Source organism: Rhinolophus sinicus, linkage group LG07 (assembly GCF_036562045.2).
Source record: "Rhinolophus sinicus isolate RSC01 linkage group LG07, ASM3656204v1, whole genome shotgun sequence".
Classification (NCBI taxonomy): Eukaryota; Metazoa; Chordata; class Mammalia; order Chiroptera; family Rhinolophidae; genus Rhinolophus; species Rhinolophus sinicus.
Window position 1 is genome coordinate 24,441,014 of NC_133757.1, and position 13,440 is coordinate 24,454,453.

A 13,440-nucleotide genomic window follows, 5' to 3' on the forward strand; every position below is an offset into this window, starting at 1 on the left:
GCTCCCTGCCCAGCGGGCTCTGACCGCCCCCAGCCTGTCTGGGAGGCGGCGCCCGGCTCCATGTCACCTGCGCTGCCCCCGGCGGTTCCCAGGATCCTTTCCCTTCGCGCAGAGTCAGGCTGCGGCAGAGCCCTGAACTGTCTGGTCGCGGAGAACCCGCCGTCCTACCAGGACCCGTCCCCTCGCCTGGGAAGAAAAGCCCCGTCTGTGGCACTGAACCCTGAAGTGAAGGGGGAGGAGGCTGCGATGGAGGTCTGGAACCCATCCTCCTCCTGCACGCGCCTTTCTCCAGGGAAGCGCCCGCCCACCCACCGCACCCTTGCAGAGATGCGTGGCCCCAGGTTACTCTGGCGGAGCCTGGCAACCGCGGAGCGCGGGACCCGGGAGAAGCCCTGCCAAGAGGGGCTGGGTTTCTCCTCCCAACCCTTTTCTCCCTTCAGTAATTACCTAGAGGGGGCCGGAGGCTCCGCCTGGAACCTCTTTTCACCTTCCCCTTCAGTCAGTTTCTCCAGACCCAACCAAGGCCCAAGCCCCTGAGAAGACGCCTGCCCCTGGCTTGCCAGCAATGGCTCTGACCTGCCTCTGTGGAGACGTGCGGCCGCAGTGTTGCGGTTCTGAATGCTCTGGCCGGCCGCGCTACCCTGGCGGACCTGTGAGTGCCTCAAGGGCAGAATAGTCCTGGGCTTTTCAGCATACACAGTGCCTAGCACCGGCCTGGCTTATAACTGATGCAATGCCCGATGCCTACCAGACACTGAGCTAAGCTCCTTTTTCATGGATCACCTCATTTAACTTCCAAAGCCAAGGAGATTTGTACATGAGTGTTTACATATTAAACATCCATTTAGTTGTACAATTAAACTTTGTGCATTTTACCATAGCTTAAAAAAAACTGTGAAAGGTGCTATAAACATACTCATTTTATAGAGGAGGAAATTGGGGTTCACAGTGCTCCTAACTTACTCAAGGTCTCTACCTCTGGATATGGAGGTCTCAGGTGAGAAGTGAGGCAGCCTCGCTTCAGAGTCCAGCCTCTTCACCACTCAAGATTGGGCTCAACAGGAAAAAAGAAAACAAGCCTGGCTTTCTAGAACCTATTCCACCTCCCCAGTGGTGCCTATCCACGTCTTAAGCTCAGTGTGGCACCAGTGACTGGGTGGGGAGGGATTAGCCACTCATTCAGGGAAGCAAGAAAGGTCTGAGCCAGAAGTAATCTCTGAAATCATAAGTATAGTCCATCCTTCTCTCTGTTTGAGAGCTCAGAAACCAGAGCCCTAAGGGACGACTTACTTCACCTCTTCAAAGTCTCATGGGTCATTAGAAGGACTGCCTGTGTTTTAAGATTCCTTCTGGCTGACAGGACAATCCATAGCTTCCAAAAAAAAAAAAAAAAAAAAAAAGGCAGCAATTTGGGCCTGAGAGGGGGTCTTTCCCCCTGCAGAGGGAGCTCAAGGAAGAAGTGGCTATGTTAGTCGAGGGTTTTCATCCTCCAATGGCCAAGGCCCTGGAACCTGAGCAAAGAGCAGTAGGAAATCCTACAGTGAAGACTTGGGAGCTATTTATACTCAGAGACTGCAGGTTCTGGGGAAGGGTAGGGAGCAGGAACGGGCTGGTCCAGGCTGGGTTTAAGTATCTCAAGACACGCAAACTGCACGGAAGCCAATCCATAGAACCATCTCTGTTTCCTGTATAAAGATCACACGCCTCTTTTCCAGAACAGGAGGGGATGCAGAGTGAAGGGAGATTAGCGTGGGCTAGAAGGAAGCTGGGCAAGGGAGGTGGGGATCTGGCGGTGGGAGCTCTGAGAGGCCACGGCCCAGCAGGATACAGACCAGGTTGGAGAAAAAGGTGCTTACTTAGGAAACCCCCAGCGGAGCAAGGGCGTCTGCTCCCGGAGCCTTGGGTTCCTGGGGTACAGGCGCTGAAATCCCGCCTTAGAAGTGAGCGCTCCCGGGGTGCTGGCATCATCTTGATCACCCACCATTCTCCTCACCTAGTGAATGAAGGGGAAGTTGAATTGGGTCCCAGATGTAAGACCGGGATTTATCCTATACGTCCCAGGTTTCCACCCCCCATCCCGTCTGAGTCCTCACTCTCTTCCCCTTCCCTGAGTCTTCCCCAACCCTTAAACTTTGTGTCCTAGTGTCAAGGTCATTACCAAGTTTTCAGCCTCCTTTGCTAGGTTTTGAGCTGTAGGGCAAGCGGTCACAGTCTCCTGGAGAAGACATGTCCCCAGACGGCATCACGGAGCACCGAAGTTGGGAACTTCCTCTGGGATCAGGATAGGTTGCACGTCTTTTGCCTGAAATTTCTGCAGTCCTGGCTCTGCCGAGATGAGCCAAGAGCCCCACACCACATCTCCCTTGCAGCCAGCACACAAGGCCGCATTTCCACACCACTGGAGCTATCCACATGGCCCCGAAGGGACCTGGCCCCATGATCTCCTACTGTGTTATCTGTCCCAGAGGAAATATATGCCAACCTGCCCTCCACAACGACCTCACTGGGACCTCACGTGGAGGGAGAGGCAAATAAATCTTTGCACAGCACTATGTTGTGATATTGGAAAGTACCTAAGACTTTGGTGGCACATATGAGGGAGGGATTACCTTCACTTGGGTGGTTCAGGAAAGAAGCTTGGCCTTGAAGGAGGAGCAAGAGTTCACCAGAAAGATGGGGGTGAAGGGCATTCCAGGCCAAGGGGAGGGCCTGTGCAGAAGCATGGAGGCTGCAAGAGCAAAGCGCTGTTTGGACTGGCTTCCTTTTTGTCATTCAGGCAGCAGCTTAAATGTAATCTCCCATATGTGGCTTTCTTGACCACCTACTTCAAAAGAACCCTCCCTCCAAGACTTAGTTCTATTTCCTTTTTAGAATTGATCTACTATTTTTACATGCATTTGTTTGTTGTCTGCCTCCCTGGCTTGAAAATAAACCTCATAAGTCTGCAGACACTGGTTTTTTTCACCGTCGCTGGGATCCAGAACGTGCAAGAGAACATATTTTCGTAGGTGCTCAGTAAATGCTGTTGGATGGATGGATGGATGGATGGATGGATGGATGGATGGATGGATGGATGGGTGGATGGATGGATGGATAAACGGGTTGTCTGCGGCTGCAGGCCAGGGAGAAACGTGTTAGGAAGCGAGAATTCCCTCCCCGACCCTTAGCTTAAGCAACTCACGGGAAGATAATAGCTCCAGAAGAGAGGGCTGCTATGAAGGGAACTTGGGGCGTCACGGTGGTGAACGCGGTGGTGGGAGGCAGTGTCCCAGCTCCAGAGCGGCTTTTGAGAAAGGAGGGAACTGGCGGCGAGGAGATGAGGGACCCGCAGATGGGCGCAGAAACTCACGCTCAGCTCCTAGGTCTTTGTGCCTCCAGGGAGGTGAGGTGAGGGAGGGGCCTCTCTAGCCTCCCGCTAGGTCCTTTCGGATGCGCCCAAGCCTCATCCTGGGCGGTCAGCGGGTTTTGGAGGGTTCCCTTGCCTGCCTCCCCTCTGTTCCTCCCCTCCTTTTTTTCCTTCCTTCTCCCCGCAGTCTCTGCAGCTCCCCAGCCCAGCGGCCTCGCAGCAGCCTAGTAGCCCCCGCCCACTCCTGTAAGGGCGAAATTGCTAAACTTGTAGCAATAATGACCCTGCATTCAGACCGCCGACTCCCGCTGAACGTCTGCGCGCCCGGACCCGCCGGGCCTAATCAGCGCGCCCCTTCCTGATGCCCGCCCAGCCCCCGGCCCCCCTTGCCGCCCCCTCCTCCAGCGCACAAAAAGTGGGGAACAAAACCCCCGCGCATTTCTCCGTCCCTCTGTTGAGCAGACTGCAGCACAAAGCCCCCGCTCTGAGAAGCAATGGGGAGCTCGGGGAGGACGTCAATCCCGACGCGCTGGGGTTTTTGTTCGCGCAGGGGACTTCGCCTTCCTACCACACCTTTTGTTCGGGACTCCAATAAAAAGCCATTCTTTCCGCACCTTCCCGGCCCGGAGCCGCCTTTCAGCGAGGCCCGGCCCCACAATGGCGCGGCACTCTGAGGCCTCCCCATTCACCCGCCTTGGCACGCTCACAATCGGCCGTGTGGCAGCACAGGCCTCGCACAGGCATTCTCCGCAAGTGACAAGGAGCCGTATAAAGCCGCGGCCGCCGGGGGAGAAGGGAGGGCGGCCGAGGGGGGAACTCGGCCGCGGCGGGGCGCAGCGTAGCGCCCTCCAACGCGCTGAAAGCCCGGGCGGTGGCAGAGGGAGCCGCCTTCGCGCCGCCTACGGCTGGGCCCAGTGAACAAGGTTTCCTTTTCTCGGGCGACCCTCGAGGTGGGGCAGAATCTAAACGGTGATCTAACGCAGGCTTAGACACTAGCCCAAGCTTCTGGGTAAAACTTGGGGGGATTACAAAGCCCGGGACCTCAAAAGGTCCTGAGTCTCCGACCTGTTCTCCCCACAAGAGTAAAAAGAAATTAATGAACAAAGCCATGAGGAGACCGGACATGCTGCCTGGGAGCTGGCGCAGGGGAGACCAGGCCTTGAGATAGCCCAGTGAGGACTGCTTTCCCTTACGCACCTTGTGCTTTCCTGCCCGCCCCGTTTAAAGGATCCCTCCCCATTTTGGGGGGCAAAACAAAGTCTGTAGCCGGCCAACGGTTTGGAAATATTGCACCTTGTTTATTGAGTCCTGTAGTGTATGGCAGCGGGTGTGTACACGGCGTGTGAATATAGTTATATATATATATTATATGTGCTGAATACAGAATACGAAACAGAAAGGAACCCGGTAACACCTCTCATGGGCCACCAGGTCTCGGATTTGTTCAGCCCCCCTGCCCCAACTTTTGATTTCGCTCCGCTGGTTTTTCTCGCAGAGTTCTATGCCCCCTGACAATTCGGGGACCCAGGCCGAGGTATCTGCTGCGGAGGGCAGGCGGTTGGGAATCGGAAAATCGACTGTGATGTAGCGCTCCGGGCCCGCAAAGGGGGCAGAGGGTCGGTAGGGCCTGGGGATTTCTCACGCCACGACGCCCATTTTTGTCTCCTTCATGCTCTTTTTGTCCTTGGATTCTCCGCCAACACTTCGCGGAGGCCGCGAGAGAGAAGCCTCCTCGCTCTCAGAGAACCAAGCGGCAGGCAGAGTCCCAGCCACTCGCACTCCTTTCCGGGCCAGGTCAGGGCCATCGTCCTCCCCGGAACCCAGCCGGCGTTTCTGCCTCAGAGACAGTCTCCGCGACCGGTCCCAGGCATCCTCCTCGCCCCTGAGTCCCCTTTCCTAGGCCTCGCGTGAGCTGCGCCCCGGGGTCCTGGGGAGCGAGTTACATGTTTTCATTTTTTTAACAAGGGGACCTGGCCCTTGGATCCAGCCTTTCTCGCGCTTCAGTCCTGCAGCGCCAGGCTGCGGTGGGGCGCCCGCCGCCGTGACCCTACCAGGCCCGGATGCCCTGCAAGGTGCCCTGCGCGCATGCGGCCCCGCCAGCAGCACCCTGGTGCAACGGGGGCGCGCCGCCACCGCCGCCGAAGCCGCCCAGGTTGCTCACGTTCACAAAGGGGCCGGCTCCTGCCGCACTACAGGCGGGCTGCATGGCCGCGGCCGCCGCAGAGGCCCCGCCGCCACCGCCGCCGCCGCCGCCGCCACCGCCTGCCGGATACGCACAGCCGTAGCTACCGCTGTAGGCCGCGGCGGCGGCGGCGGCGGCAGCGGCGGCGGCGGCGGCTGCTGCCGAGTTCCCATAGCCGTAGGCGGGGAAGCTGTTGTAGGAATAGGCACCCGCGCTCACGCTGTAGGGTGCGCCATAAGCTTGCGCCCCGGGCGTGACGCACGGCTTGCCGTCCCGCACCAGCACCGGCACCGCCACGCGGCGCGGCGGCGGCGGGGGCGCGTGCGCACCCAGCTCTAGAGACTTGTCCTGCCGCTGTCTCTTGCACTTGTACCTGCGATTCTGGAACCAGATCTTCACCTGCGTGGACGTGAGCTTCAGGCTGCTGGCGAGGTGCTCGCGCTCGGGCGCCGACAGGTACCGCTGCTGCTTGAACCTGCGTTCCAGCTCAAAGACTTGGGCTTGCGAGAAGAGGACGCGGGGCTTCCGGCGGCTGCGTGGCTTCGGCCTCTCGCTGTCCTCCGCCGCCTTACAGTCTCCGGCCGCCTCCAGAGGTTTCTTCAGCTGGCAGCTTTCTGCGGAAGAAGAAGGAAAACAACAGCGTCCCTTAGATGTTCCTGACCTTGCCGCGGCTCCGGCTCCGGAGCCCTGTGGCCCCTTCTGGTAACAGCGTGGAGTGTGTGGTGGTAAATCCCTGGACTTTGGGGAAAGTTTGTGGCTCCTGGCGCCGTGGGACCAGGCGACAGCCCAAGTACCCTCAGAACGCCCTTGAGGCACGTTCCTTGGGGAGGGGTAGTTAGTGAGCATTTATTTAGAACTTGAGCATCTGTGAGAGAAGAGATTACCCTGTATTACACGTGCGGCTCAGCGGGTTAATGACTATTTTCAGGAGGAAAGTTGTAACTACATAATAACTACAGTATTTGCAAACTCGTTTGCCTTCCACTCCGTCACGGATAGCTGAAGGTGTGAGGCATGTTGGTATTTGGGGGCCAGTATACGAGACTTGCTTGAAAATCGTTCTGATAAGAAATGCCTGGGTGTAACGTTTGTGCATTGCCCATAGGCTGATTTTTGCTCTTAAAAGACTACATGCCCACAGCTAAATGTCTGTGTGAGAATGTCTGTGCTACTTTAGAGAGAAGAAGAAATTTGATCGACTGATTTAGACAGTTTAACGTCGATTTTAGGCCCAGGAGAGCTGTCAGGGTGTAGGCCTTGGCTTCTACCATATCAAATCTCCTCTTGGGGAAAGAGACTCTGATTGCAACCCCTCAGAAACAAACACTTCTTTAGAGGCTTTATTCAGTTATCCGATTTCCCTACCCTCGTCACCTCCCATCCGATTTCAACGGCCAGAATCTCGGACTAAGTTCGGCGCGGTTTTCTTTTGGCCCGCAGCCGTGCAGCCTGGGACACAAAGCAAAACGTTACGAATTTTCAAAAAAAGGCCGGCGCCTTAGGGGTGTGAGTGCTCTGCAGAATGGACTCTATTCCCACACACTCTCCGACCATCACTTCCCTCTCTGCCGGGTGTTGTGGGTGCAAGGAAGCTGAAGAGGCAAGGAAACCACCCAGCTGGTCTCTACCAAAGTTCCTGATCTCTGCGAATGCTGGGGTCACAACCTGCGTGGACGTTCTTTTCAGAGAAGAAGGGACCACTGCCCTGGCCTCAGAGAATTTGTCTCACGTTAGAGAGAAAATGAGAAAGGTTCAGGCTCTGACCCCTCTAGCTCTTGGAAATAGCAAAAATGCTACGAGTTGTCAGGACCCAGCGGCAGCTGAGCCCGCGCTGCTTATCAGCATCAGGGCAGCAATAACTACTTTCCCTTTCCTTGGATGCTGCATCAACGCCCCCCCCCCAAGGAGTAGTTGTCGGGGTCACCTTGTGCGTCCCCTCCACCCAGGCTCCTTCGCAGGCACCTGCGCTTTGCGGAGCTGTCGTTGACCAGGGCGAAGCATGACCCCAGCCAAAGACTAGAGGGGCAGACAGCCGTGCTGGCAAGGATTGTGGGCTGTTTGCGGGCGCTCCGCCATTGCTCCAGATGTGCGGGTACGTTTCCTTTTCCCCTCTACTCACTTTGGCTCCGGTCTCTCACGACCTCAGATTCCTCTTCATGTTCCTTAGGCCCGCTGCACGAGTCCCGCAAGACCGTGTGGACATAGCTCTGGGGACAGAGCCCCGAATCCCCGTGACCGTCAGCGGTGGCTAGAGAGTTCAAATAGGACAGTTTCTCGCCCTCTTCTTCCTCGTCCTCCTCCCCTCCGTCAGAAAATTGTGTCCCATCGGCGGCGGCTAGCATGCAGGGCACCGAGTGAAAGTGGTGCTCTAAGTCCGCCTGCAGTTGCGCGCTGTGGAAGTGCTGCTGCTGCTGCTGCTGCTGCTGCTCCAGGTTCAAAATGTCTTTGACTGAGAAAGGGGTGGAGGTGACCGGGCTTGGTAACATCATCAGGGCCACTTAATTGTCCAGTCCAAATACTCAATAAATCCCGGCGGGGGCGGGGAGGCAGCCCAGCGGCTCCAGCTCTCCTCTGGACTCTGCCGCTGCTGCCGAGTGGGGCTTTTGACAGACGCGGTCTTACTCCAGTCTAAATCGCCTCCATTGGCCTGGACCTGGGAGTCTGGGTTTTGTTAACAGCCACTGCAGGGACTGGGGCCTCGGCTGTGAAGCCGGTGCCCGGGGGTCGTGCGTCACGTCGGGGGAGGGGCTCTCTCCTCGGCCTCCCTCCCCATTGGTTCCAGATCATGTGGACCACGCCCTCCGCAGTGGTGGGTTGGGTGTAGTGGCACTACCAGAAATAGACAAGGACTAGTATAGAGTCGCGAAGTCCTAGTCGCTGCTAGCGGGGCTGCACTGACCCGGCTGCCCGAACTACCGATTCCCGCCCCTCCTGGCTGCACCTTCCCGGCCAGCGCCAGTTCTGGGAGGCTTCCTGTCCGTGAACCAACTGCTGGGAAGGATGGCCCAAGGAGGGAGGTTTTTCTAGCTGCTGCTGGGCAGGAAAGCTTCCTGGTTTGTAAATACCGGACACTGGATCCCCAAGGAGACGGGATGTTTTATATATCTGTGGACCAACGACGTGTTTGTTCCCGCCTTGTTGGCTTTGTTCAAGCTGTCTCCTCCACTTGGAATGTCTTCCCCGCCCTTGTCTCCGTGAGTCGAAAGCTGTTCTTCAAGGCTCTGCTCAAATACCACCTCCTCCATGGAAGCGCACTCCCTGATCACCTAGTCGGAAGCCCTCTCTCCCGCATCTAACTTGCAGAGTGTTAGTAAAGGACAGTCGTGTCACTTACCATTTTCCACCTAGTACTTTAGCTATATTGCCTTCCTGCTCTCCCCGGGTAGACTTATGAGTCCCCCAACCCACCCAGCAGCAGGGTCCCGGTTCCACTTGCCCTTATAGCTCTTGCAGCGGCTACACGAAGCAGGTATGTGAGAGACAGGATGATAGAGTTATTACTGAACTTTGTTGCCTGGTATCATTTCTTGGTTCGAGTCCTGGCCTAGTCAATGTATGGCGCTGGGTATTTGTAAGCCTCAGTTTCTTTGTCTACAAAAAGGAGGGATAGATGAGGCAAAATATGTCAGAAGTTTATTGCAGGGCCCCGCACATATTAAGTGCTCAATACATGTCAACTACTGCTATTCTGCATCAGAGGTCAAGCAGTATTTGTTTACTGCACTGGTGATGACGTGGCTGGAGTGCGGTACACACGGGATGGCTTCACGTGGTCCTAAGTGCAGGATCTGTCCTCCGAAGAGAGGTGACCCAGCCATGGAGACTGTCTTTTCTACCTATTGAAATCAGGCGCCTGTGTCTAGGCCTTGAACCTCGGAGACGTCTAATTTCTCCAACCCACACGCCTTTTGGCGCCCCCGTGCGGCCCTAGTTGTTTTCTGGAGGAATCTGTGGAGTCCCCTGAGATTCTGGAAACTCCACACGAGTGTGTGTGTGTGTGGGAATCATCTTTCTGAAGCACAGTAGGCTTTCGCCTGCCACCATGTCTAGCCCAGTGAGGAGCAGGCAGGCGCTGCTGTGAGGCCCACAGAAAGCCCCGTGTGTAGCGCCGGTCTTGAAAAAAATAGAGATCTGTTCAGATCCACACATGGGGCCCCTGATCCGGCGCTAGCCACCCCAAGCATTTTTCGGCGGCTGAGATTGGTGGAGCTGGGGGAGACCGGCCTTAACTGGAAAGGATGGGTGGAAGGTGGCGGGACTGTGGATGACGCCCTCGGGCGGTGGCAGACCCGGAATTGGAGTGGAGACGAGTTGCCATGAGGGCCCCCGCCCCCCGCAGTCGCGGGAGGAGTGGGTGCCCAAGGCCGAGGAGAGGAAGAACAGCCTGTTGGGAGGGGGGAGAGGCGGGGCTGTTCAGGAGGGAGCGGAAATGGTGCGGGGAGTCAGCCCCTGGGGCCGCCCGCGGAGCTAGGATGCCGCGCGGGCCAACTGCACAGGAGAGTTCTTAGGTGGCGGCGGGCTAGCGGCTGGGTGACCCTCTGTGGGCAGGGCCTTGCGGGAGGGGGGGGGGATGACCATCTCTCAGCCACAGGGGCGCCCGGTGCCTTTCTGCTTTGAATTCTGAGACTATTGACGCCTCAGGCAGGGCGGACGTCTCCAAATCAGGCCGTGGTGCTGCAGACAGAAGAATGTGCCTCGTTTTGCTGCGGATCTCAAGCGCTCCAGCGCAAAGCTCGAGTAAGCGGTGGGGGTGAGTGTGCGGCACTGCGGGGTCGGGGTCTTTGAGTGTGTGGGTCACGGTGGCAGGAGAGAGTAAAGAAAGGAGGCTACGTTCCAGCCCCACTCCTCCAACCCCCATCCCCAGGACCAGACCGTTGCGGGGAATGTTTCTGTTTCCCTCTGGTCCCCAATTTTTTCGCCTCTTTGGGTGCTTTCCTTACATGATTTCAAGAGTCAGAAAAGAAGAAAAATACAAAAGCCACTGAAACTATCTCTCCCCAGTTTCCCGCCGAAGCCTGCATTTCTCCTTGCTACGTTCTCTTGCTTCTTCTCAGCATTTCCCTGCTAGGCCTTTCCTAAACCCAACTCCAAGAACCCCCACTTTAGAGCCTGTGGGAAGGGCGGAGGCGGGAACACCGAGGCACGCCCACACACCCTCGGCTGCTGCGGTGAATCCACCCCGAGTCACCGGCTTGCCTCCTCTCTGAGCAGGCAGCAGGCTGTCTCCTGCCCACCCCAGCTCGGCTCTCACCCAAACCTGTTGCCACCACTACTCCGCCAGGTGCCCTCGAGCCAGGCCTGAGTGGTTCTCCGTTGTGGCCCCTGACCAGGTTGCTGTTCGCCCAGGGACAGAAGTTCAGACCCGCTGGTCTGGAGGTCCAAGAGGATCCAGAGCGTGAGGACCGCGGGCTCAGGGGCCTAGGAGGCGGTTTCTGTGCCTTTCCCTCCCCCTTTTCTCTTATATCCAGCGCGGCGCATGGCTGATCTAGCGGGCAGGAGACTTCTACCCGATACCTAGAGCTGATCTTGGCTTTATGTCCTGAGCAGGGGCTCGGGTCCTTTCCGGTTGCCGTCCCCTGGTTGTTCAAGCTCCTTTTGGTGGACCTGGTTCCCCTGCAGCAGAGCTTCCCGGCCGGGATTCCCACCAGGCCAATCCCCATTTAGGCCATATGCCTTTTCTGTGCCCACAGCCTGCAGCCCCGACCACTTGCGAGCGTGTGCGCCACCAGCTGTGCGCTGCTGCCCGGGAGGAAAGCGTCCGAGCAGTAGTTACATTACAGCAGCGGTCTGTTCTCCAGAGTCACTTATCAGAACGTGGAATCTGGTTCCAAGCGTATCCAGTTACAATCGCGTTCTGGGGCGTTTGCATTCTCTTGTCTGAAAAGAGGATCTTTAAAATCCTGGAGCTGTGCTCGACTAATAATAGGTTTTCGTTCCAGACAGTTTAGCTAATTACTGTCAGATAAAGTAAATATCATTACATCCATGGGAAGTGTTTGATTTTATTTTAATCGAGTGTATCTGCCTACATACGCTTGTCACATTATACGTTTATGAAAGTTCCCCTCCTCCCATATTTGATTAAAGATCACAGTAAAATGATGGTAAATTCTATGAGCGGGAAATGCTATATGGGTGCATAAGCGATAAAATTATACCTCTTTTGGAGAAAAATCACATGCTAATCATTACAATAAATATATTATCAAATAAAATGCGATGATTCTTCGGAAACTGCAAAGTGTTCCCATGACTTATTATTCTCTACACAAAATTATTTCATTAATATACATATAAATATAGGCAGAGAATCGATCATTTTAGTTATATGTGCTACTTGCTTATGTTGTTACCTTCCAACTATTCAAATAACCATTTAATTATATAATCAAGACCACAAAATATGGAACATAATGGCAGTTTTCTAATCTAAATGTAGCACCAAAGTCAGAAATGAGTTTTTTAATTAAAATTTATTGGGGGTGACAATGGTTAGTAAAATTCCATAGGTTTCAAGTGTACAATTCTGTAATACATCATCATCTACATATCACATTGTGTGTTCACCACCCGAAGTCAGTTCTCCTTCCATCACCATATATTTGACAGAAATGATTTTCTATTAAAGCATTAAAAACCATCCTGTGATGAACTCAGCCAGCCAAAACTATATAACATTTCAGAAGAATTTTTTCATAGATGTTTTTTCATTTTTTGCTGCTTTCCTAGAAATTTCATTTTCAATGGCATCTTACCAAAAAATAAAAAAAGAAATAAAAACAAAAGAAAAAAGTTTCCTTTTTAGCAGCAGTACTAAATAGGTTTCTGTTACGTTGACGGTGGTGGTGGTAGCGGTTTGTAAGTGTGGTGGTGGTAGCGGTTTGTAAGTGTACGTGTTTTTTGGTTTGATTTTTAGTTGAATGTTAGAAAGCTATCCAACACTTTTGAGCAATCTTGAGGCAACAGTGTTTTCTGAGAAGGATGAATACATTTTCTATTTTTCAAGAGACATCAACTGGTAGTTCAGTCACAGAAAGTAATGAACTGATCTAATTCCTTGAGAGGAAAAATTTCTTCATTTCAGTAATTTTGTAAGATACTTTAAAATGGAGCTTTGAGCATTTTAGCTTGTTTTGCATGTGTCTGTATAAATTTTCCCAGATTGTGTTTGGAATTGAATTTTCTAAAGAAGCCACCACTTTCCTTCCCTGGGAGAAAACTAGTCCACATTCAGTAATCCGTATAGTTCTTTGTAAATTACAGGCCCTTGCTGAGGAAGTGAGTTTTGATTTCTCAGGGACAGGACTTTCCACATCTACCTGTGTATCTCTCCCACTCCAAAAAATTGTAAGATAACAATGTAAATACAGCTTTCATCAACAAAACCAGTTCTATTCTGCCACTAAAACACACAAGTCAGAAAAGCTAACTTTGCGGAATGAAAATTAATGCAATATTTTATCAAACAAAAATGCCTAAATAAAAGATGCCTTTTTTAATTTGTACTATTTGAGCGTGTTGTTCAGGAGTGCAGTGAAGTTTTAACTTGGGGATTAAATTGGAATTCTGCATGCGTTCCTTAACTTTTTTTTTAAAATGTGAGTTAACTTCCTGTAGTGAAATTTCAATGTCTGTAGACTTTTAAAAATATAGTCTGACTTCTGAACTTCGGTTGCAGTCTTTGGTGAATTAATTCACTTGAACCAGGGGGTCTGCCTGCTTTGCGCGGGTCTCTGAGCCAGGGTGGGGGAATGTGGTTATCACGTTCAAACAAGCAGAGATTTTTCGTGACTCTTCCTAGAGCGATATTCTCAATTCTCGACCCTGTCTGCTCTCAACTGCAAGCCTTGGGACTTCGGCCTTTCCCCAAATCTCCCTGGGGGTTCATGTTGGAGAGAATAACTTCAAACCG

General features: G+C 53.9%; 1 protein-coding gene and 1 long non-coding RNA gene across 3 annotated transcripts; one reads left to right on the forward strand and one right to left on the reverse strand.

Moving 5' to 3' along the window:
* Nucleotides 1-4,639: 4,639 nt before the first annotated feature.
* On the reverse strand, nucleotides 4,640-8,232 carry NKX2-3 (NK2 homeobox 3). Its single transcript, XM_019725126.2, has 2 exons — nucleotides 7,648-8,232; nucleotides 4,640-6,142 (listed from the first exon to the last, which is right to left on the reverse strand). Exons 1-2 carry the CDS (start codon nucleotides 8,015-8,017, stop codon nucleotides 5,394-5,396), a joined length of 1,119 nt encoding a protein of 372 aa, XP_019580685.2. The 5' UTR covers nucleotides 8,018-8,232; the 3' UTR covers nucleotides 4,640-5,393.
* A 268-nt stretch (nucleotides 8,233-8,500) lies between these two features.
* Nucleotides 8,501-13,198, forward strand: LOC141572914 (uncharacterized). Of its 2 annotated transcripts, XR_012498470.1 has the most exons (3): nucleotides 8,501-10,036; nucleotides 10,170-10,265; nucleotides 10,810-13,198. It is a non-coding gene; the product is annotated as an uncharacterized LOC141572914 (long non-coding RNA). The 2 variants fall into 2 exon arrangements; XR_012498469.1 differs by lacking the exon at nucleotides 8,501-10,036 and having other exon boundaries at nucleotides 10,047-10,265.
* Nucleotides 13,199-13,440: the final 242 nt, after the last annotated feature.